The sequence below is a fragment of the Plecotus auritus genome, assembly GCF_963455305.1.
Source record: "Plecotus auritus genome assembly, chromosome: 11".
In the NCBI taxonomy this organism is placed as follows: domain Eukaryota; kingdom Metazoa; phylum Chordata; class Mammalia; order Chiroptera; family Vespertilionidae; genus Plecotus; species Plecotus auritus.
The window spans coordinates 1,842,911-1,864,863 of NC_137777.1; the positions used below are offsets into that span (position 1 = coordinate 1,842,911).

General features: G+C 55.6%; 1 protein-coding gene and 1 long non-coding RNA gene across 4 annotated transcripts; one reads left to right on the forward strand and one right to left on the reverse strand.

Moving 5' to 3' along the window:
• Nucleotides 1–11,294: 11,294 nt before the first annotated feature.
• On the reverse strand, nt 11,295–15,462 carry CHRAC1 (chromatin accessibility complex subunit 1). Its single transcript, XM_080647049.1, has 3 exons — nt 14,906–15,462; nt 12,969–13,095; nt 11,295–12,392 (listed from the first exon to the last, which is right to left on the reverse strand). The coding sequence occupies exons 1-3, from the start codon at nt 15,050–15,052 to the stop codon at nt 12,268–12,270; spliced, it is 399 nt and encodes a 132-aa protein (XP_080503175.1). The 5' UTR covers nt 15,053–15,462; the 3' UTR covers nt 11,295–12,267.
• On the forward strand, nt 14,720–17,270 carry LOC308236903. 3 transcript variants are annotated; one of them, XR_013959348.1, is made up of 3 exons: nt 14,720–14,918; nt 15,460–15,958; nt 16,874–17,270. It is a non-coding gene; the product is annotated as an uncharacterized lncRNA (long non-coding RNA). The 3 variants fall into 3 exon arrangements; XR_013959349.1 differs by lacking the exon at nt 14,720–14,918 and adding an exon at nt 15,247–15,353; XR_013959350.1 differs by lacking the exon at nt 14,720–14,918 and adding an exon at nt 15,356–15,373.
• Nucleotides 17,271–21,953: the final 4,683 nt, after the last annotated feature.

The following is a 21,953-nucleotide window of genomic DNA, read 5'->3' on the forward strand; positions in this document are numbered from 1 at the left end:
AAAAAAAAAAAAAAAAAAAGAAAGAAAAAAGATGGTATGCCGACAGTCTAATGGTGAGCTCGGTCCTTTAGGACTGTGACATTATTCTCCAAAGTTCCTAAAAATACGGGTCTGTGGTGATGGTACAGTACAATCCTCCACTGTATGTCTTTAATGTAGAGAAGATATGTATCTGGTTGCAGTATTAATGTGAGAGCTCGACGTGTGCTCAGCTCCTGGCCACGGGGACGCCTCGTGCTCGGTGTCGGGGCCGGGAGGTCGCCGCCCCGTGGGTCTCGGCTTAGGCGCAGAGTGCGCAGCGGACTCGCCGACAGCGACCGCCCCGTGTGGACTGTCTGTCGCCTGTACCTTCGGGGGCCGGTGCGCTCACAGCATTCACTCGCGCCCGCCCTGCCTCCTCCCGGGCGTGGCCCAGCCGATGAAGCACAAGTGGAATGTCGGATCCTTGCGCTCCCGGGAGGCACGTCCGTGTGCTGGGTGTCATAGGGTCTGTGCACTGAGACCCACAGAACGCCGTCGCTGGGGCTCTGCCGGGCGCCTGGTCCCCGGAGGGCGGCTGACGGCCGCCAGCGTGAGGGCCAGACCCTGCCGCGGGGGTCTGCCTCTGGGCCCCGGCGTGGGGGTGCCACCCCAGAAACCATTGCACTAAGAGGGATGCCATGGACAGCGTGGAAGGGGGACAGCAGGCGGCTCTGTGCCGCGCGGGCTCCGTCCCAGCAGCAGATCTCTCCAGGGTCCGGTCCTCGCTCACTGTAGAGACTCGAGGAAGGAGACGGCCTCCCCGCGCTGCTTTGTGCTGTTTCCTGTCCCTGCTGACGGCCCGCCCCGCCCCACCCGGCCGACACTTACCTCTGGCGCCGTGGTGGCGGGGGTCCCCACGGGGCTGCCTCCCCGGAGTGGGCGCCCGCCGTCTCCTGTCCGTGCTCCGAGGCTGGGGGACAGGAAGTGCGGGGGCTCCGTGGACACGGCCCGGGTTGGGCGGCGGCGACAGAGGGTGGGTGTGTCTGCGAAGCTGTCTACTCGGAGTGGTGTGTGCGTGTACGTGTGTGCATGTGGGTGTCTCCTCAGTGGCAGTCGTCTCTTCTTGCTGTATCTCGTCTGTTCAAACGACAGAAGCCTTTGCTCTGAGAAACGTCGCAGCTCCCTGTCCTTCTGTTGGCAAGTGGCACTTTCTCCCGCTCGGACACCGCCCGCTCCTGGCGTGTCCCAGGCCTTCCCGCCCAGGAGGGACCTTCACTCACACACTCTCAAGTTAGGTCGGTTTCCAGCCACTTTTAGGATCATCGAACCCCGTTTGCTTCCAAGGTGTGTGTGTCGCACGTGCGACAGGATCGCGGTCGGGGCGGCGTGGTGCCCGGAGGAAGTGCCGGCTCCCGGGCCTCGCTGCGGCCTCGGGCCCAGGGCTGCCTGACATCGGGGACCCCGTCTAGAGCCTGTGGAGGGGGCCCCTGGCCATGAAGCTCTAAGCTGAAACCCGGCAGAAAACCGCACCTGAATTCTTTACGAATTGTTTCGAGGCAGCGTCGTCTTCTCGGTGGCCACCGCGCTTTTCCTTTCTGCAGCCTGAGCTTGTCTCATAAAACCCTCCCCGCTAAAGGCACCAACGCTCCGCCCGCCAGGCCGCCTGCGCGCACCTCTGCGCATCCCATGGCTCCGAGACGGCGCTGTGGGTACACTCAGGTGCACCGCTGTCCCCAGACTCCCACCAGGGCCCGACGGCGGATGAATTGTGAGTCTGAGACGGCAGAAGGCCTCGGGGCAGCAGAATCATCCAGGCCCCATTCATTTGGAAGTCGGGAGGCCCCGACCGTCCTCTGACTGCTCGCCCCCACCTGGGCCACCTCAGGCTCAGGCCGAGGGGCACCCCCGTTGGCTGGCTGCGCCCCACCCCACTGTTAGTAAGGTGTGCCTTGCTTGAAGCAAACTGAATGTGAAATGAAATGATGTAGAAGTTGGGGTTCGTATCAGAGAAAAGCTGGGAATTATCTCGTCTCTTTAGAAGAGCTCTCCCATTAGACCCTTGCGTTGGGACCCCCCCGTAGCCTGCTTAAATGCTTCCTGAGGAAAACGAGCGCAGCCCCAGCCCCAGCGGAGCCGTGCCAGGCACTCAGGCGGCCCTGCTCGGGTTCGTTGGGTGAGGCTGGGCAGGCCTCTGCTTCTAGAAAGGGCGGCTCTGTCTCGGCTTGGCCGGGCTTTCCGTCTGAGGGGCCCCCACGCAGACACTGGACTCGCTGGCCGTGGTGCGGAGGGGCCAGCTTTTCTCGTCCCGGATCGCGTTGCTTCTTGGGCTCGCCCTCAGCTCCCCGGAGTGAATGTGTGCGTCCTGGACCCGAGGGAGCCCTGGCCGCGGCCCCGGGCATCGCGTGCGGCTGGAGGAGAGGCCTGTCGCTCCGTTCCGGCGGCGGCGGCGGGCGTGATGCCGTGTTGGATGCTGTGCTGACTGTTGCTCAGCGCCCATGTTGCTGTTTGTTCTTGCCTTTCTGCTCTGGTTGGTGGTCCGTGTGGGTACCCGGTGCACGGGGCACCTGATCTGTAAGCTAGAAGTCACTTTCCCAGCCTGTCTGAGTCGCCTAAAGTTTACCTGCAGGTTTGCCGGCTGATTTATTTTTGGAAGCCACAAATGTAAGTTTTCTGGATGAATTGTTTTTTTCACATATGCAGCAATGTAATGCTACACTGATCTGCGGGGAGATTTACATTTTCTGTTTGCAAGGCAGTTTTCCAGTCAAATTCTATATTTGATACAGTATGTGATGGGCGGGCCTGCCAAGCGCCGTGCGGGTGGGACCCCAGCTGTCCCAGGGGCCTGTGGGGCCGGGACGGCTTCTCCGCCCGAGTCCTGGAGGCGCTGGGCTGGTTTGGGGGGCTCGGCGGGACTTTGAGTGGATGGACAGTTAAAGGATTTTCATGGGCATTTTCCTACACACTAAGGCGGTTCCATTCGGAGGAACTTTAGAAGTTGGCATGACCCTGACTGTGGACAATCCCCGTGGCCCGGACAAGCCATAGACACTCCCTGTGGCCTCTGACCCACCTCTCACTCGCAAGAAAAGGAATGTACAGCGGAGGCGCTTCCTCGGAGTTTGTACACGCACTCGCAGGGTGCAGCTCTTTTATTTATGTTTTCACCCTTCCCCCAACTGCCCACGGCTGTCCTCCGGCTGCTGCCGTGACGTCTGTCAGCGTGGACACCACGTGGGGGACAGGTGGGGCTGTTCTCGTCTCACACTTTTTCGTAAGGAAAATTTTCAGCTCAAAATGATTGCACTGATCTCGACAACCTCCTTCTGTAATTGTGTCCAACCCGCGTCCGCTGCGCCTGCCTGGCTGATTGGAAGTAGGTCTGGGTCGCGGAAGCCGCCGGAACCGTGCGCGGACCCCGTGACGCCGTGCCAGTGCTCGGAGCACTCCTCCCTCGCCTGTGCCCGCGCCGTGTGTGCGGGGCAGCGTCGCCTCTTCTCGTTCCTGAGGAGCTGCACCTGGAGAAGGGGCGTGTGCTCACGGAGGCCCGCAGGTGGCTCGTCAGAGGACCCCTCGCACGGCCCCGGGTGCTCTGTGGCTTGCTGGGTTGCTGATGTTGGCCGTGACCCCGGGCGCACTGGGCCGAGTGGAGAGCAGGCGACTGGGTGGCCCGTGTCCGGCGAGAGGAACGCCTCCGGGCCTCTCCCTGGTCGGCTGTCTTTGTGAAGCCACAAGGTCACCGCTGTGTCAACACCGTCGTGGCTGCAGCCCAGCACTGTCCGTCGGCCTGTGGTGGTTGCCAGGGAGTTGTGTTTGCGCGCACCCCTCTCCCGGTGTGAGTCTGTTTGTGGTCAGGCCGCCGGGAGTCTCCCGCCCAGCCAGTCACCTGGTGCGTGAGATGCCGTCGCGGGGCCCTCACCTAGTGCTTTGTGGGTACGTTTTGCCATGTGACTGTCCCCAGTGAATGTATTGGCTTAGCCAACTCACTACAGAAGGTGGTTTCTAAATACCTTTTAGTTTAAAAACAAAAGCAAATGCAGATCAAGGCTACCTCTGGATTCTCTGTAGTTTCTGTTTGCTCTTAGCCTCACTGTCCACACTGAAAAGACATCTCCCATGTAAACTGAGTGTGCGCACCTCCGTTCAGCGCTGGCGTGGCCGGAGAGTCTCCACGTGGTGTGGCTGGCATGGCAGGGTGTGTCCACGTGGCCGGGGGGGGCTGGTGTGGCCGGAGAGTCTCCACGTGGTGTGGCTGGCATGGCAGGGTGTGTCTGCGTGGCCGGGGGCTGGCGTGGCCGGAGAGTCTCCACGTGGCCGGGGGGGCTGGCATGGCCGGAGAGTCTCCACGTGGCTGGGGGCTGGCGTGGCAGAGTGTGTGCATGTGGCCGGGCTGGCCTGCTCCGAGGAAGGACGCACATCCTCCTGCCTTACCCACGGCTGGGTTGGAAAGGCGCCCCTGCTCCCGCCTCCTCCTCACCGCCTCTGTGAACTCACCAAGGGCTTGGACCCCGCTTCCCGTAAATCCCACAATTAAAGCGGCCGCGTGGTGTGAGCAGTGCAGGCACGCCAACTGACCTTTGACCCTGAGCCTTGCGTTCCCATCACTCCCTACTGGAAACCGAGCTGAGGCCGAGGAGGTTGTTCTGTTTGCGTCCCAGGCCCCGTGTTTGGAAGGCACAGGGCCGCCGCGGGGACAGGAAGCGGGACGTCCCACTCCCTGGGTCGTCGCAAGGTCATTGCAGGAAGCCCGTCCTGGGCGGCCGTCAGGACTGAGTGCCCTTGTGACCGGTCCCTGCCCACACGGCCGGGGTCAGCGGCACCTCTGCCTCCTCGCTCTTTCCTTTGGGTCCCTCGTCCTCACACGTCCTCGGGGCGAGCGATCGCTGAGTTCTGAAGGGACAGGCGGGCAGCGTTGTCCGGTGTGGAGGACGCATTGACCTCGGGCCAGAGGCTCCCGGGCGTCCGAGTCTGGGTGCCAGGCCTGTTCCGTGGCTGCTTCACGCCTGGAAGAGCTGAGTGTCCTTCAGTCCTCAGGACGCTCGCACTGTCCACGCGAGGCGCATGGGGTGCCCGCAGGGAGGCTGGCCGCTGGGTGAGTCTCGTTTTCAGCCAGGACCCCACACGGGTGTTTCGGGGACCCTGCACGGCAGCCCCTGCTGGATCGGTCATGGGGACCGCCAGCCCGGATCCGCCCATCAGCCTTTTGTGTCCGGGTCTCCAGAATCAGAGGGGCCCCCACGTGTGCGTTCCTGAAAGTGGCTAACAAGAAGAGAACGAAGACCACTGGTGCTTTTGTTAACACTTCTCTCTGACTGGGGATGTGAGATATCAGACGGGTGGGATCCAGGAGGGCCCTGGGCGGTGGGCCGGGGCGGAGGCTGCATGTCACCCGTCTGCCCGGGTGCAGGGCAGCATCAGCGCTGTGCCCGCCCCTTGGGGCTGAGCGATGCAGAGCTGGAGCTGAAACAGTTGGCACTGACTTCCCTCGGGTCCCAGCTCCTCTGAACCTTCAAGGTCCTTCCCCCCGCAATCGGACCCCAGGAAGGGCCCACCCCGGACTGGGTGCATTGCTTGCCCGTGTGGGGGACCCGAGGCTCCTTGGACCCTGGAGGTTGTGGGAACACCCTCATGGGAGGGGCAGGCCCTGGGAGACCCCGTCTCAGCCTCGTGCCTTCGAAGCCCGGGCCTCGGTGTCCTCGGCACCCGTCGGGGCCGCATTCCCATTGGGCAGTAAGCCTGCGCCGTCCCCACGTCGGTCATCCATCGCCTCCTGCCTTTGATGCTGCTTCAGCTCCTGGCTTTGTAAAAGGCGATGCCGTGCGTGCTGTCTCGTGTCAGAAAACGTGAGGTGGCGGTCGTGTGGCTTCTCCCGCGCCCTGGCCCAGGCCATGCTGCGGGGACTCCGGGCGCTGGCCGTGGCCGTGGCCGAGCCGGGTGGGGTTGCTCAGTCGCTCCCAAGTGTTTAGTCTGATGGAGCTGGATTTTTCAAAGGAATCGGAGTCGTGTCTGTGAATGCGCGGGGCGTCCTCGGCTGCGGTGCCATCGGCTCGGCCTCCTCGCCTGGGAAGGCCTGCGCCGCTCGGGGAGGACCCCAGGTGGACAGCCCTAGGCGCGGTGGGCGCTGCCCTCGCTGATGGTCGGATTGCAGCCGCGTTCTGTGTCGGGCGATGTGATGGGTCCTAGGTGGGGAGGTCACCCGTGCTCTTCATTTCACAAACGTACGGAAAGCCCTTCCCGGTGGCTCCTCTCGGCCTCCCCTCCCCACGCCCCAGCCCTCCATTCTCAGCACCGTCCAGGTTTGGGGTCCTCTTCAAAGCCACGTCCACCTGAAAGTCCCGAGTCCGCGTGGGCGCCCTCAGCGCGATGGGGTAGCGGCGCTGCTGGAGGCGTGAGCGCGTGGTGAGGCCGTAGAGACGGGGCGTTGTTACGTGTAAGCAGTCTTCGGAGAATAACCGTAAGGTTCTGCGCAGCAGCGTGGCGAAGTCCTCATCAAATGCAAGAGAAGAATGTAGTGTCCAAATCCAGGATTTCCTTCCCTCTGGTACACTTCGGTTACTCACCTGATGTGCGGAGGGGTGTGAACCCTGAGTTTTCTCAACTTTTCTAGTTTCATTTTATTTTTATAAAATAATGGAAAAAGAACCAAAAACGAAGTCAGAAGTTCCCTAGGTAGATCTTGCCCCTCTTGACCCGCCACAGCCAAACACTCGAGGAGACATTTTGAATCAAAATGCGTTTCGACCATTAAAGTTTACTCTTCCCCACGAAGCCCCGCCGCTGCCAGGGCCCCGCCGCCGGTGCTCGCGTCCCCCCTGCCCACTCGCTGCCTCTCCGCGCCGGCCCCGGGCGCCACAGGAGCCTGCCGTGCGCTCTGGTGTAAATGGACAGTTCCGGTATAAACCAGCCTCTCTACCGCTGGCCTCCGCGTGACTTATCGAGAGTTTGCTGAGAATTGTAAACTCGGCTGCGGAACGACAGCGCCCGCCACACGCACCTCTGCGGCTTCCGTCCTTGTCCTCAGCCCCCTGCCGCGGTGTGTCCGGAGGCTTCCGGCGCTGGCTCCAGGCCGGGTGGGGAGGCCCCTTTAAATTAAGCCTTAACCGACGTTCCATTTGTGCGTTTCCGAGTATGCAAAAATGTCAGGCGGAGCGAGTGTCAGCTGGCCAGATCGAGATGCTGTCTCGTAATTCAACTTGTCTTTTTTCCAGAGTTACACAGGGAAACGTTCAGTGACGCGCCTCTCTCTCTCCATCTCTTTCCCCTCTCCCCCCCCCCTTCCTCTCTCTCTCTCTCTCTCTCTCTCTCTCTCTCTCCCTCTCTCTCCTGGCTGTTGCCATCGCTCAGTGACGAGCGGACCGTTGTGCATCTCTGTGGCAGTCGGTCAGAAAGGCCTGTGCTGAAAGCCTTGAGACTTTCCCAGGGTTGTTTGTAACGTGTGGATTTCCCCCTCCAACCTGAGATGGACTCATGGCTGATGGAGTGTCGTTTGGGCCTGAGTCTGATTTGCTCACGTCCAAGCTTCCTTCAGGGCATGCCACCTGCCGTCGCTTCTGCCCGTGACTCCATGGATTTTTGTTTCTGTAAAAGCATCTTCAATTTAGACATAAAATGGAGGGGACCCAGCTTTCTCTACAATGTGGATCTACCTCACTACACAGTTGGGTGCTATTTACTAAGCCTGTCAAATTAAATTGGAAAAGGTAACCAAACGTGAGCTGTAAACTCCACATGAAGCTTGAAATCACAGTTTCCGTTTATTTAATAATATTTTTATTTATTTTGTGCCTTTTGTGTTGAATCCTGATGCGTTGAAAACAAGATCCGTATGAAATTAAGCACCTGTCCTCCAGGTGGGAGAGAAGCCGGCTGGCCTTGGCCTTGGAGAGACACCCAGCCAACCACTCACATACATGGGAATCCCAGCTGCCTTCTTGTGAAAAAAGAAAAAAGTTCATGTCCAAGAGAAAAGTTCACATTTTTCAAACCAATCCCAAACTCTTCTATGCACAGACGTGTAGCTGTCCCTTCATTTTCCGAGCCAGCGACGGGGCGGCCCAAACCAGCCCACGTCCTCTTGTCGTTGCTTTTTTCGCTGTCTGGCCCTTCTCCCTCTGGTGTGTAAGTTGATTTCCTGAGCAGCAACGGACCGCCGTCGATTTCATCTCTCCCAACCGGCAGGCAGAGGTGTTGCTGACCGCGGGCAGGGGCGGCGCCGCGAGGCTGTGGGGGAGGGGAGGCCTTCAGCAGCCCGGGGTCCCAGGGAGGAGCGCCTCCTGGCAGGCGAGGAGTCAGAGGGGATGGACCACTTTCAACGCTTTTGTATTGGGCAGTTTACAATTCTAGACTTTTCCTACTCTGGCGATCTTTTTTAACCTAATCCTTTGGAGGTAACGCAATATTTTGGAGTCTTAAGAATTTGATTTTATACCAATAAGAAATAAAAATTCAGGGGAATCTTTCCTGTAGTACATAGTTTCACTATTTTACAGAGATCTCTGAATTTGACAAGAGAACCAACATTCCTTAGTGGCAAAACTCTGAAAGTGGATTGACTGGGGCGGCTTTCTGCTGCAGGATCTCAACAAGGGGGCAATTCTGGGTAAATGTCTTTCGTGTGACACTCCTGTCCGGCCGCTCCTTGGGCTGTGAGTAGAGTGAGTCACCCTTTATGCTGCATGTAAGGATGGGCCCTGTTGCACTTTCTCAATAATAATAGGTGATGCCCCGCGATCGGCTGGCCAGGAAGCTGTTTTACTAACAGGAGTACCTGGGGCAGGTGGCTGACTTTCTATAGGTACCTCAAGAAAAAGAACCTGAATGTGCTGCATTTTGTTTATTTAGCTTTTCTGTGTAGCATTTTGTTTTGCTCTCACTGTTTTGTTTAGATTTATGCTTTTCGGACCCCACGAGACTGTTGAGAGAAGCCTTAGAATGACCCTTGGAAGGATACCATGGCTTTGTTTTTCTTTCTTAACTTCACCATCGGGTTCAAAGGTTGCCCACAAGTAGGATCATACTTTACCCGGCACCTGAGAGAGGGTGTCGGCGGGCAGCCGTGCTCCTAGTCCTTCCCGTTCACGCTGCGTCCTGGGTTCGGCCTCTGTGCCGTGCAGAGGTGGGTAACTCGTTGCTAAGGTCAGACTTCACCATCGTGGCATCTCACACGTCTTCAACATAGACCTCACACGGTCGCCACTGAGCGAGTAGCATGACCCTAGAGCAGTGGTCGGCAAACTGCGGCTCGCGAGCCACGTGCGGCTCTTTGGCCCCTGGAGTGTGGCTCTTCCACACAATACCACGGCCTGGGCGAGTCTATTTGGAAGAAGTGGCGTTAGAAGAAGTTTAAGTTTAAAAAATTTGGCTCTCCAAAGAAATTCCCATCGTTGTCCTGTTGCTATTTGGCTCTGTGGACTAGTGAGTTTGCCGACCACTGCCCTAGGGGAGCTGCTGGCCCCGGGCAGCGGGGCAGCGGCCTCTGCGGAGAGCCAGGCTCTGCATCCCCGTTCCCCTGCTCTCGCCCTAAACCAAACGGGTGGGGCGTGGTCTCGATGGACAAAAGCTAAACTGGTGGAGAAAGCTCCAGGCTGAGACGCTGAGCACCTCCGGTCGTGTCTAAGCTTCGCTGGGTCCTTTCGAGTTTGTTTTACAGCTTCCTAGGTTAAGTAGTTTGCACTATTTTTGCAATAAATTCATGGAAACCCTAACAGTTATTTGTTTTGTTTCTTACTGTGTGTATATAAACTAATACTAAAAATTTGGCATAGTGTTTTTTCACCTCCTTACATAACGCCTAACATGCACAGAATGCTGTAAATCCGATAAAATATGTGAATGATATTTTATAAAGTTATTTTGTATGGTGTCAATTTTGTTTTGCCTCATAGTATGTCAGCAAAAAATAAAATAAAATCCCTTGTATTTACAGCTGCCTCTCCCGAAGGGCTTCAATGCTTGTGTGTTTACTGGCACGGCCCAGGGCAGTGGTCCGTGGACCCCCGGTTGGCGGCTGCTGGTCTAGGGCTTCTACCAGCATCGGACTCACACCGTCCTTGAACAGTGCTGGGCACTGCCCCTGAGAACTTGAAGTTTGGGGGTGAGAACCCCAGGAATGGACTGGATGGTAGGACAGGTGTTTCTAGGATGAGTTGGGTGCTTCTACTTTAGCAGCCGTAAGAAAGGAAACCATTCAACTGAGCCCCGGAGGAAAGTCCTGACTCCACGTGCTGTGGGGATCAAACTTGTCCGTATGTGGGGTTCGCGGCCGGCGGGTCACTGGGCCCCTGCCCTGGCTGAGGCTGCCTGTACTGGCGCAGCTCTGAATCCTGGGCCTCCCCGGGCTGGCTTTGACTTCTGTCTGTATCAAAGGGGAAGGCCAGGGACGGTTGGATTGAGAAAAGCAAAAAGTGGCTGAAGATACTAGGATGTAGTGCTACTAAAGCAGGTGGGGGTTTCCTTCCCCATAAGTAAGGCCTGTGTTTGTAATGGTCAAAACTAGGAACCACCCAAACTGGGACTCACCCACTCACCCGGGACTCGGTGACCGCGGTGTCTCCATGCGCTGGAGCCCTCAGCAGGCACAGGCCTGGGCCGCCGCCACTGCAACAGCGGCCTGGCGCACGTGCTGCGCGGAAAGGCCCGCCGCGGCCACGCGCACTGTGGGTCCTTACGTGGCCCTGGGGAGACAGGCCAGAAACCCAGGGTCTGGGGCTACGGTGGGTTTGTTTGGTTTTTATTTTTTTAAGTCTATCTTTTTACTGATTTCAGAGAGGAAGGGAGAAACATCAATGATGGGAGAGAATCACTGATCGGCTGCCTCCTGCACGCCCCACACAGGATCAAGCCCACAACCCAGGCATGTGCCCTTGACTGGAATCGAACCTGGGACCCTTCATTCTGCAGGCCAAACCAGCTGGCTGCTACTGTGTTTTTTTTGTTGGACCTTTGAAAATGGTTTTTACATTCTTAAATGGTTGAAAAAAATTTTTTTTTAATTTATACCCATGACAACTATTCAGAATTCAAATGTCACATCCAGAAATATTTTCTTGAAATACAGCCACGCCCATTCCTCAGGTACCATCTCAGTCTGCTCTTGTACAACGAACGGCAGGGCCGAGTAACGGACAGCCCCCCAAGACTGGAAACACTTTCCACAGAGCCAGTTCAGAAAGTGCTGGCGCCGCTGGAGGGCAGGGCCTCGCTCGGGGCTGCCAAGGTAAAGGGACGGAATGAGCTGCACCGCGCAGCAATCTGGGGGGAGGTGATAAAACTGCTATCGTAACTGCAGTTACATGACGCTGCATTTGTCAAACTCAGAACTGTACACCAAAAAGTGGATTTCAAAATTTATTTTAAAAAATAAACTTTAAAAACGAGACAGAAAACATCGGTGGTTGCCTGGGGGTAGGGAAAGGAAGTCCCTCCAGGGGTACGTGGGATGTTTGGGGTGAGGGGACTGACTGCTTGCTTACACAACCGACAGACTGAACAGGATGCTGTTACTGGATGTAAATATCTCAATTTTTTAAAAAAAGATTAAAAGGATAAGAGCCAGAAAATACAGAGCTGATGGTCTTCTCTGGTGGACGGTAAATAGTTACTGTAGGTATAAAGAAGGAATAGTAAATGAGCTATATCTTCAAGATACAAAAGGTTCTAAAGTGTTTAAGAAAAATATGCTTATGTGGAGGTAGTATTTCTTTTTGGATTTATAATTTGACTTAAAATTTTTCTCTGGGAATAAAAATGCTAGAAATGCATATTTTGAAATTTCACAAAAGTCTCAGATAATAAGCGAGGCATTAGAACAATAGAGGGTTCTAAAATTAGATCTAGAGCATTTTACTGTAAAAATACGTATAACTTTTAATTTATAAATTTTTTATGACTTTACAGTTAAAAATGCTGTATTTAAACAAATATTCAAATTTTCTTGAAATACAAAAATGCCAATGTAACTCACTACACACAATGTAACAAAATGTAACTTAAACTACAGTGAGCTAAAACCAGAAGAGGTTGTCTCACGTGACTGCTATGCAGCAGCTCTGGAACTCGACCCCAAAACGAAAGCTAAGCAGAATCGCCTTTGGCTGTCCAGGCAGCTCTTGCTTGGTGCCCTCCAACTGCATTGTGGGCCAGAGCTTCCCTCTGGCCGTTGGTGTGCAGGTGCCTCAGGCCCTGCGTCTCAGCCAAGGAGGGGCAGTGTCTTGGAAGCCTCTGGAAGGTGAGGAGACTGAAGGCGCAGTGCTGGGCTAGTCCTGGAGGGCCGCACCAGGAGGACTTGGAAAGCATTTCGTTTTGGGTTTAGGATTCTGCTTCATCACTTTCATCGTTGTTATGCTCATTCTCCTCCTCCTCCTCCTCCTCTTCCTTCTTCTCCTTAAGCATTTTCAGATACTTACTCGCTAGTATCTTCTTGGGTAATATATCTTAAAGACAGAAAGCTAGCATCAGCAGCTGCTTCTGGCAGACTGTGCATACAGCCGTGCACATTCCAACATGTACTACTTCCTGCCCTGACCTCTAAAGCAGGTTCCGAAACAAGATGGAATCAGACTGCGTTCTGGGTGGTCTCCTGACCAGTGCTAAAGGGCTGTTTCCATTTCACTGAATGCAAACCATGTGCTTCTCTGCGTGGGGAAGCCTGTGAGCAACCCACCCAACTTACCTTGTGCCAGGCTGGCTGGCCCAGGGGGAGACGTAGCCCTTTCAGCCCTGGCCCACACCACTTGTTCCACAACAATCAGTTTCTGTTTCCGGGGCGAAGTAGACCAGCCCAGGGTTTTCCCTTCAGGGGCAAGGAGAAGTCCCAGCGTGGGTCTGCCATGCTCACTAGCCGGCCGCACACCCTTTTGGAGGTTGGTGACCTCATTTTCATTCTAGGTGAGCCATGTTACAAACACTCAACAGGCAACACTGTGCCAGGTCATGGCTAACTCTGGCACCTAGAGAAAGCAGCACGATGTTTACTGCAGTGAAAGCAGGGGAGAAAGGCTGTAAGTTACCTGCAAGAAACTGGAACGTTTCCGATTCCTCTGCAGTATTGGATAAATCATGGTAAGTGAGTGCTTTCTTTTCTTTTCCACTGCCGTGTCTGTAGGAATAGGTGGCTAGATATTGGACAAAGAGTTCCTAAAACAAATGAAAAGGTAAAATGAAAGGTGTGCTTTGAAAACACCATAGAACTTAAAATTTGAATTACATTTAGTGTGGCTATGACTGCAGACCATCTTGGTTTCTCAAACGACAGGAAATGACCACGGAAAGGAGAGCAGTGAGGTCAGAAAGAAACCGAGTATCAAAGTTGGTGGGGAAGCAGGCATTTCCCTGAAGTTTACTTTAGATTTTTAACTCGGTCAAAATATTTAAAACGAAACAATGAGTTGTAAATGTTTAATGACCAAGCTCTACAGTAAAAAAAAAAAAAAAAAAAAAAAGGAGCAAGAGACCATTCAAAAATTGTTTGGCTCAGGAATACTTTGTCTTAGGTGGTTCGCCTATAAATAAAAACAGTCAAAAACCGGAAGCTCAGAACAGACCACATTTCCTATTTCGCCCACACACCTTCCCTAAAGCAAGGGCCGGCACTGCGCCTCTCACTCCACCCAGCACGGTTAGTGAGCAATCAAGTGCCTGCTGCATAAACGTGTGTGTGCATATATATTTTTTTTATTGATTTCAGAGAGGAAGGGAGAGAGAAACATCAATGATGAGAATCATGGGTCGCTGCCTCCTGCACGCCCCCTCCTGGGGACCCAGCCCGGGAACTTTCAGTCCACAGGCCAACGCTCTATCCAATGAGCCAACCAGCGGGGGCCAAAGCTTGCTTCCTGAATACTTACAGGACCAAACTGTCCCGGGAAACAAGCACCCCAACATCCACGCCGAGCGGGCATTTCCCTGGCTCTAAGAAAGCGAGGGCCCTAACTGGTTTGGCTCAGTGGATAGAGTGTCGGCCTGCGGACTGAAGGGTCCCAGGTTCGATTCCGGTCAAGGGCATGTACCTTGGTTGTGGGCACATCCCCAGTAGGAGGTGTGCAGGAGGCAGCTGACCGATGTTTCTCTCTCATCGATGTTTCTAACTCTCTATTCCTCTCCCTTCCTCTCTGTAAAAAGTCAATAAAATATATTTTTTTAAAAAAAGCGAGGCTCCGCACAAAACCGGCAAGAAACCTGGGATTTCCCGCCGCCCCGAGCTCTGGCCCAACGCACTGCAGCGGCTGACGGAGGAGGAGCCGGGAGACTCCACCTACGGGCAAGTTCCAGCGACCGAGGAACTGGAGGGCTCCCGCCCGCCTCCACCGCCGCGACCAAGTCGGACACGGCAGGCTGTACAACTCGCGTCCCTGCGATTCCCGGTCCCTGCGATTCCCTCAACCCGGGGACGTCCCGCTGGGATGCAGGGGGAAGTGGGGAGACCCCAGGCACCCGGGCCGGACCTCGTCTGGAAGCCCTCGAGCCTCGCGTGGCAGCGCCCGGGCCCTCGCTGGGTCGTCAGGGGAGTCGGGGCCCCGAAACCACGAAATAGGCCGAAAGCTAGAAAAAGGGGCAGGCTTTAGGGTACAGCGCGCGGCGCCTGGGCCGGAGAAGCAAAACACCGCCCAGGTGACCCCCGCGCGAGGGAGGACGGGAGGCCGCGCGGGGGAAGGCGGGAGCCGCGCGGGGTGAGAGGGGCGAGGGCGCGCGAGGGAGCACGGGAGCGGCGCTGGGGGCGTGGCCAAGTGAAGGAGGGCGCGCGAGGGAGCACGGGAACTGCGCTGGGGGCGGGGCCGAGTGTAGGAGAGCGCGCGGGAGCGCGCGCGGCGTGGAGAGAAGTGCGCGCACGCGCGAGCCCACGGAAGGGTAGCTGGCGTCGCGCGGGCCCACGGGAACTGCGCAGCGCGGCCGCTCCCGGCGGCCCCCACCCCCGCCCTTCACTCCTCCCCGCACAGCGCCCGCTCACCGTAGCCTTAGCCGTGAGTACGAGCGCCTCCTGGTTGATGCTGGACACCTCAGGCGAACTCTTCATGATGACCCGGATGCGGGACAGGGGCAGCGACACGAGGCGCTGCTCCCCGCACTTGTCTCTGCCCACGACCATGTCCGCCATCTTCCTGCCCCTCCCCCGCGGCGGCCGCCGGGACCCGCCGCACGGTGGCCGGCCGACACGGGCGCTGCGAGAGCGACGTCCCGCTGCCCCCTGGGAGTTGTGGTGCGGGGGAGGCGCCACGGCGGGGTCCGGCGGCCGTCCTTCCGGGGATGGACTACAAGCTCCATGATGCCCTGCGCATCCCGCGGCTGCGCAGAAGGAGCCCGGGGAGCCAGAGGGAGCGCCGCCGGCGGGAGTCCAAACGGCGGCGGGGTGGGGCGCGCTGTCACCTGGCTGTGTGGCAGCAGGAGCCCGAGGGAGGGTGGGTGCTGCTCAGAGCAGGTGGGCGGTGTAGGAGTTCCCAGAGGCGGGAGAAGGTTTCCCCCTCGGTCCTTGTCGCTCAGTAAGTGTGCGGTATCGTCTGCTAGGACGGGATGCAGCGTGTCCAAAAGGGAACGCGTTCCCGAAGCCGGCATTCCGGAGGGAAGGCGGGAAAGGAGCAGGCACCAGGCGGGATGCAGATCCATACCGTGAAGGAAGGCTGAGCAGTGTAAGAAGATACGGAGGAACGGCCACCGTTTTAACCGGGGCGGTGGGAGGAAGACTGGGCAGCGAGGAGAGGAAGCCGACCTGATGTCTGAGAACGCGCTTCCCTGGAGAAGAAACAGCTGCAGAGGCTCTGAGGCAGGAGCTTTTCCGGAAAGCTCAACACGCACGACCTGGGTGTGCCAGCCAGGAGGACTCAGAGGCGTCCTGTTGGCTTTTATTCTGAGGAAACGGGGGAGAGGGTGAAAGATGGGAGAGGGACGATGGGATTTGTCTTAAGATTTTAGAACAGTCTCTCCGGCTCTTGGTTGTGAATAGACCAGGAGGGAGTGGTGAAGGTAGGCAGGTCTGCGGTGGAAGAAGCCAAGTCGGTGCTCGCAGGTGAGGAACAGGCCAGTGTCGCTAGGTGCAATGCTGGGCAAAGGGGCAGGCTTTCCGCAGGGCAGGCAGGGCCTCGTGGGCTGTGGGACTCTTTCCAGATGCGTTGGGAGGCCTTGGAAGAGGAAGGTGGACCCAAGTGAGTGAGCGAGTGGTGGTGCCGGTTACCCCGATGGGAGCGGGGCTGCAGGTCAGGCAGGCAGAGGTTTGGTTTGGAGCAAGTGAAGCTGTAGCTGCCTCAAACACGAGTGGCGGTGTGGAGTGGACAGTGGGTCGTCCAGTGTGGAGTTCAGGCTGGAGCAGTGAATTCAGAAGCCACCGTAGTCTGCGTGGTAGTTAAAACCATGGGCCTGGGTAACCACATCTGGGAAGAGAGGAAAGATCTAAGGGCCATGTCCAGGGTCCTCCCGCGTTTCAAGATGAAGAGAAGGAAAACCCGGCAAAGGAGCCTGGGGAGAGTGGCCACCGAGTAGGAGGAGATTGGGTGTCAAAGCCAATTGACGTTTTTTCTGAAAGGAGAACTGATCAGCGGATGGAAGGCTGCAGGGAGATGCAGTAAGATGGCTGCCGCTGGCAGGAGTGTGGCAGAGTGCTCGCTCTGAACCACTGCTCCTCTGCAAAGGTGGGGTCGTCACCCCCACCTCAGGTTGTGAGGAGGTGTGCCATGCCTGGCACCTAACGAGGAGAGCCCGCCCCGTCAGTGATACTCCACCCAGCACCGCTCCCTCACAGCGTGGGAGCATCGAGGGGTGAGAGAGAGCCTGCGTTAACGGGCAAGCGCTGTGCCAGAGCCTGACCCTGACGTGAGGTCACTGTGCCCGCTGCCAGGGCTTGTCACCCCAAACCAACTCTGACTTCAGAGTTCGCGTGAGAGGAATGGAGAATTCAGTTCTGATTTCACTTCTGTCCATCACTTAGGTAACGAGCACCCCACGGACAGCCTGGACTGGTGGGGCTGGTGTGGACAAGTTCAGCGGGTTCTGAAAACGACTGCTCTTCCTGAGGACCCAGGGCACATCCAGCGTGGGCTCCAGAAACAGGCCCAGGAAAGGGAGTCTGCTTATCGGAGTGGATTGTGCTGCTGCACAGAGACACTGGCAGCGACTCCTGGCGGAACAGCGAACCTGCGTTCGCACCTGCCCTTCCCGGATCAGTGCTCAGGGAAGAGCAGGCTGCTGGGAGTGCCATCGTGGCAGGAATGGAGCCTCCTGGGACAGGCTGCCTGCTGAGGGCATCGGAGGGGTTTCAGAGAGAAAAATTGGAAGCTCAGGGCTTTATTTTTTTTAAATTTAATAAATCTTTATTGTTCAGATTATTATATTTGTTTCTCCTTTTTCCCCCCATAGCTCCCCTCCACCCGGTTCCCACCCCACCCTCTGCCCTTACCTCCCCCCACTGTCCTCATCCATAGGTGTACGATTTTTGTCCAGTCTCTTCCTGCACACCCTGTACCCCTTTCCCCCTGAGAATTATCAGTCCACTCCCTTTCTATGCCCCTGATTCTATTAGATTCACCAGATTATTCTGTTCCTCAAATTTTTAATTCACTTGATTTTTAGGTTCACTTGTTAATAGATGTGTATTTGTTGTTCATAATTTTTATCTTTACTTTTTTCTTCTTCCTCTTCTTAAAGAATACCTTTCAGCATTTCATATAATACTGGTTTGGTGGTGATGAACTCCTTTAGCTTTTTCTTATCTGTGAAGCTCTTTATCTGCCCTTCAATTCTGAATGATAGCTTTGCTGGGTAGAGTAATCCTGGTTGTAGGTTCTTGCTATTCATCACTTTGAAAATTTCTTGCCACTCCCGTCTGGCCTGCATAGTTTCTGTTGAGAAAGCGGACAGTCATATGGGTGCTCCCTTGTAGGTAACTGTTTTTCTCTTGCTGCTTTTAATATTCTCTCTTTGTCTTTTGCTCTTGGCATTTTAATGATGATGTGTCTTGGTGTGGTCCTCTTTGGATTCCTTTTGTTTGGGGTTCTCTGCACTTCCTGGACTTGTAAGTCTATTTCTTTCACCAGGTGGGGGAAGTTTTCTGTCATTATTTCTTCACATACGTTTTCAGTATCTTGCTCTCTCTCTTCTTCTGGCACCCCCATAATTCTGATGTTGGTACGCTTGAAGTTGTCTCAGAGTCTTCTTACACTGTCTTCAACTTTTTGGATTCTTTTTTCTTTTTGCTTTTCCAGTTGAGTGTTTTTTGCTTCTTTGTATTTCAAATCTTTGACTTGATTCTTGCGTTCCTCTAGTCTGCTGTTGGGTCTCTCTATAATATTTTTTATTTCAGTCAATGTATGTTTAATTTCTAGTTGGTCCTTTTTCATATCCTCAGGGGTCTCATTGAATTTATCGGCCTTTTCTAGGAAATTCTTGAAAAACCTTATAACCATGGTTTTGAACTCTATATCCAGTCGTTTGTTTTCCTCCATTTCTTTCGTTTGTGATCTGTTTCTTTGACGCCGCATTTTCACTGCTTCCCTGAGTTGGTAGGGTAGCTTTGTGTGCTCGGTGTCCTATATGGCCCAGTGGGTCGGCCTCCCCAGTTACCTGAGGTGGACACTCTTGGTGCACCCCTTTGTGGACTGTGTGTACAGCCTTGTAGTTAAGTCTTGATTGTTGTTGGTATCACTGGGAGGAATTGACCTCCAGGCCAATTGGCTGTGAGGATCCGCTGTGTCTACGCTGGGAGAAGTTCAGTGCTGGAGACAGCCTTATAGGATTAGACTTGCAAAATTGCAAAAGCCTCTGTGCTCAGCTTGGATGGGCAGAGTCTCAGGGCGGAGCAGACAGTCTTGGCTTCCCGTCAGCCCTGCCCTTGCGCACGCGCCTCCAGACCTCTGCCTTCCACAACTCGCCTGAGTTTCCGCCTGACAGTCCAGATTCCCCCTGTAAGAGCATGGGTCCCCAGGGGCTCGCCCGGAACTGGGGTTCAGTGCAGTCGGAACGGGTTCAGTGCAGTCAGGAGCTTCCGACTCCCTTCCGCTAGGGAAAGCCTGCGGCAACCTCCGCATTCAGTCTTCTCTGCGAGCACTTGCGCACGCGCGCCTCTAGACCCCTGCCCACCGCGGCTCCCCCAAGTCTCCGAGTCTCTGTGTGCCTTTCTCTCTACCTGACAGTCCAGACTCCCCCTGTATGAGCCTGGGTCCACGGGGTTTCGCCCACAACTGGGGTTCAGTGCAGTCGGAACTGGGATTCAGTGCAGTCGGGGGCTTCCTTCCCCCTCCCGCCAGAGAAAGCCAGCCAGGCACTCAGCCGCCCTTCCTCTCTGCACACGTGTCTCCCTACCTCAGCCCTTTGCAGCTCCTCTGATTCTCCGTGAGCTTTCCTCTTTCCTTCCAGTTGTAGAATTTCCACTCAGCCAGCCTTCCTGTGGTTCTGGATGATGTCCGTTCTGTCTTTTAGTTGTAGTTTTGAAATTGTTGTGCAAGGCAGCAGTTCAGGTGCTTACCTATGCCGCCATCTTGGTTTCTCTCTCGGAAGCTCAGGGCTTTAAACTTCAAGTCAGATTGTGCGCTGGTCCCAAGTGACTCCTTACCTTTTGTAGCCCTGGAGCTGACACGGCTAAAGTCAGACCTACCTTTGATCCTACCTGACGCATGATTACAGGCTAGAGTGAAATCACATCTTCACCCCCTCTTTTCTGTGAAGGTGGCTGTTGATTGGGAATTGGGATGGGCAGAGTTGGGAGGAACTGACCCCACCCCCACCCATCTGAGTTCCTCGTCGGCGGAATAGCCCCCTGCCAGCCTGAGGAGGGTACTCTTCACCTGTTCGACATCCTGTGGTGAGCTCACTTGAGGTGCTGACCTGGCAAGAGGATGCTGGGACCCCTCAAGACTCTGCCCCCTTGACTCTAACCCTAATAGCAGTCCGATCCCAGCATGCCCAGGGAAACAACGGCCAAGCCCAGTGTCCAGCTGTCTGCACGCTGAAAGAACTGGGATATTCATGCGTTTTTATCAGCAAAGACTTGGGGAGTGGATTCTGATGGTGTCGGGGCTGAGCTTATCAGTGTATCTGACTTAGCAGGGTCTGGGTTCAACTTGTCAGCCCAGCAGCTGGGAATAGGTTTGCTTAGCTGAGCTGGCAGAGAGACTTGGAATGTCCTGCACTGGGGACTGTCTGACCCTTAGTGGCCAGTGAACTGCTCTGAGCGTGCTGCTCTGTCTGGCCCAGTGACCAGATGAGCCTGCAGAACTGGGCAGACAGCACAATAAGGAGACCTGGCAGGTCCCCGTGAAGGAGTCACCGCACAGACTCCAAGGGGCTGGAGCAAAGATGTATCTTCTGCAGATGACTTGTCCACTGAACGGCAGTGTCAGATGTGCCCCTGGACCCTGGTGGAGACCAGTTGCCTGACCCCGTGACCCCAGGTGTGGGTGTGACCTGAGCCGAGCAGGAGGTGGGTTCAAGGAGGACTGGTTGTGGGTTAGGTAATAACCAGTAACTGCCAGAGTTCCCCACATTGAGAAGTGTGGAGATTTCACTTCTAATCTAACCTGAGGTGTGGGACAGTGAGACATCGCTGATCCCACTGGGCCTCTGATTTCTGGGTGAGTCACGTGCTCTCGGATTTGGCACAGACCCCTCCGCGCTCCTCCACGCACCTGTCTGCTTCCTCCGTTCCCACTACCTGCTTGGCCCCTGTGAGCATTTGAGTTTCTGACGCCTGGCTTAGGACATTGTTTTAGAACAGGCATCCTCAAACTACGGCCCGCGGGCCACATGCGGCCCGCCGAGGACATTTATCCGGCCCGCCGGGTGCCGCTGCCTGTCCTGCTTAGCAGCCAACTCGTCCGGGGCCCGCAATGCGCATAGGAATTTGTTCATAGTTTTTTTTTAAAACTATAGTCCGGCCCTCCAACGGTCTGAGGGACAGGGAACTGGCCCCCTGTTTAAAAAGTTTGAGGACCCCTGTTTTAGAATGATCTATTTGCTCATGAGTTCCTCCCACAGGGCTAGCACATAGCATGGTATTTGGCACTTACACTGTAAACAAACAAAAAGTAGCCAGTCACCAGAAGCCAGGCCACCATACCGCATGAGAGGAGCGGCCCCTTTGCCTTCAGAAAGACCGGGCTATCGCTGGCTTCGGGTTCTCGGCCTCCGTATCTGTAAAGTAAGGCAAAGGCATCCGCGCCCAGCATCCCTGAGAAGCTGCAACGAGCGCGTGCATATAAAACTCAGGCACAATGCAGGGGTTCCCGGCTCCTTCTCCAGGAAGGAGGGTAGCCGAACTGAAATGGGTTTGGATGGAATTGGAAGGAAGACTTTCAAGAGCTGAACCTACATCTTACTAGCTCTGTGGTTAGGAGTGCTTACTAAATATTCAGTAATGGTAATGACGACCTTTAGCTCGTTGGCGTATCATACAAGTTGTAAAAATACAGTGCCAGGCTGTCATGACAGATAATGGCCTGGATACAGGAATGATGGGGAACCAAGCAGACCCACCGCCCGCTGCCCACCGTCGCAGCGCTGCCAGCAGGCCAGCGGCTTGTAGCTGTGAAAGGTCCTCGTGGACCAGCATCGGCGGCTGGGAGAGGTGGGAGGACGGGATGCAGAGCCCTGTGGTCCAGGGTGGGACGGTGGGACGTCATTGCGGAGTTCTCAGCAGGAAAGCGACAAGAGCTGATAGATTATTTAAAAATAATTTTTATCGTGAAAAATAGACACAACAAAATTTACCTTGTAAGCCGTTGTTAAGTGTACGGTTCTGTGGCAGTGAGCACATTCACATTGTGGTGCAAACCCTCACCACCATCCATCTCCAGAACTTCTTCATCTTCCCAACTGAAACTCTGCATCCATTAGACACTAACCCGGCTCTGCCTCCCCCCGGGCCCTGGCTCCGCCCACCATTCCACTTCCTGTCCCGATGAACTTGACTACTTAGGTCCCCCGTGAGTGGAATCAAGCAGTGTTTGTCCTGTTGTGACGGGGTATTTCACTTAACACAATGCCCTCAAGGTTCACCCGTGTGGTAGCCTGCGTCA

Bases quoted from the DNA above. Each gene is read 5' to 3' on its own strand.
- CHRAC1 (XM_080647049.1), bottom strand. From the start codon at position 15,052: ATGGCGGACATGGTCGTGGGCAGAGACAAGTGCGGGGAGCAGCGCCTC. The intron at 13,096-14,905 runs GTGAGCGGGCGC...CATTTGTTTTAG, and splicing joins TACTCACGGCTAAGGCTACG to GAACTCTTTGTCCAATATCT. The intron at 12,393-12,968 runs GTAACTTACAGC...TCTGTCTTTAAG, and splicing joins AACGTTCCAGTTTCTTGCAG to ATATATTACCCAAGAAGATA.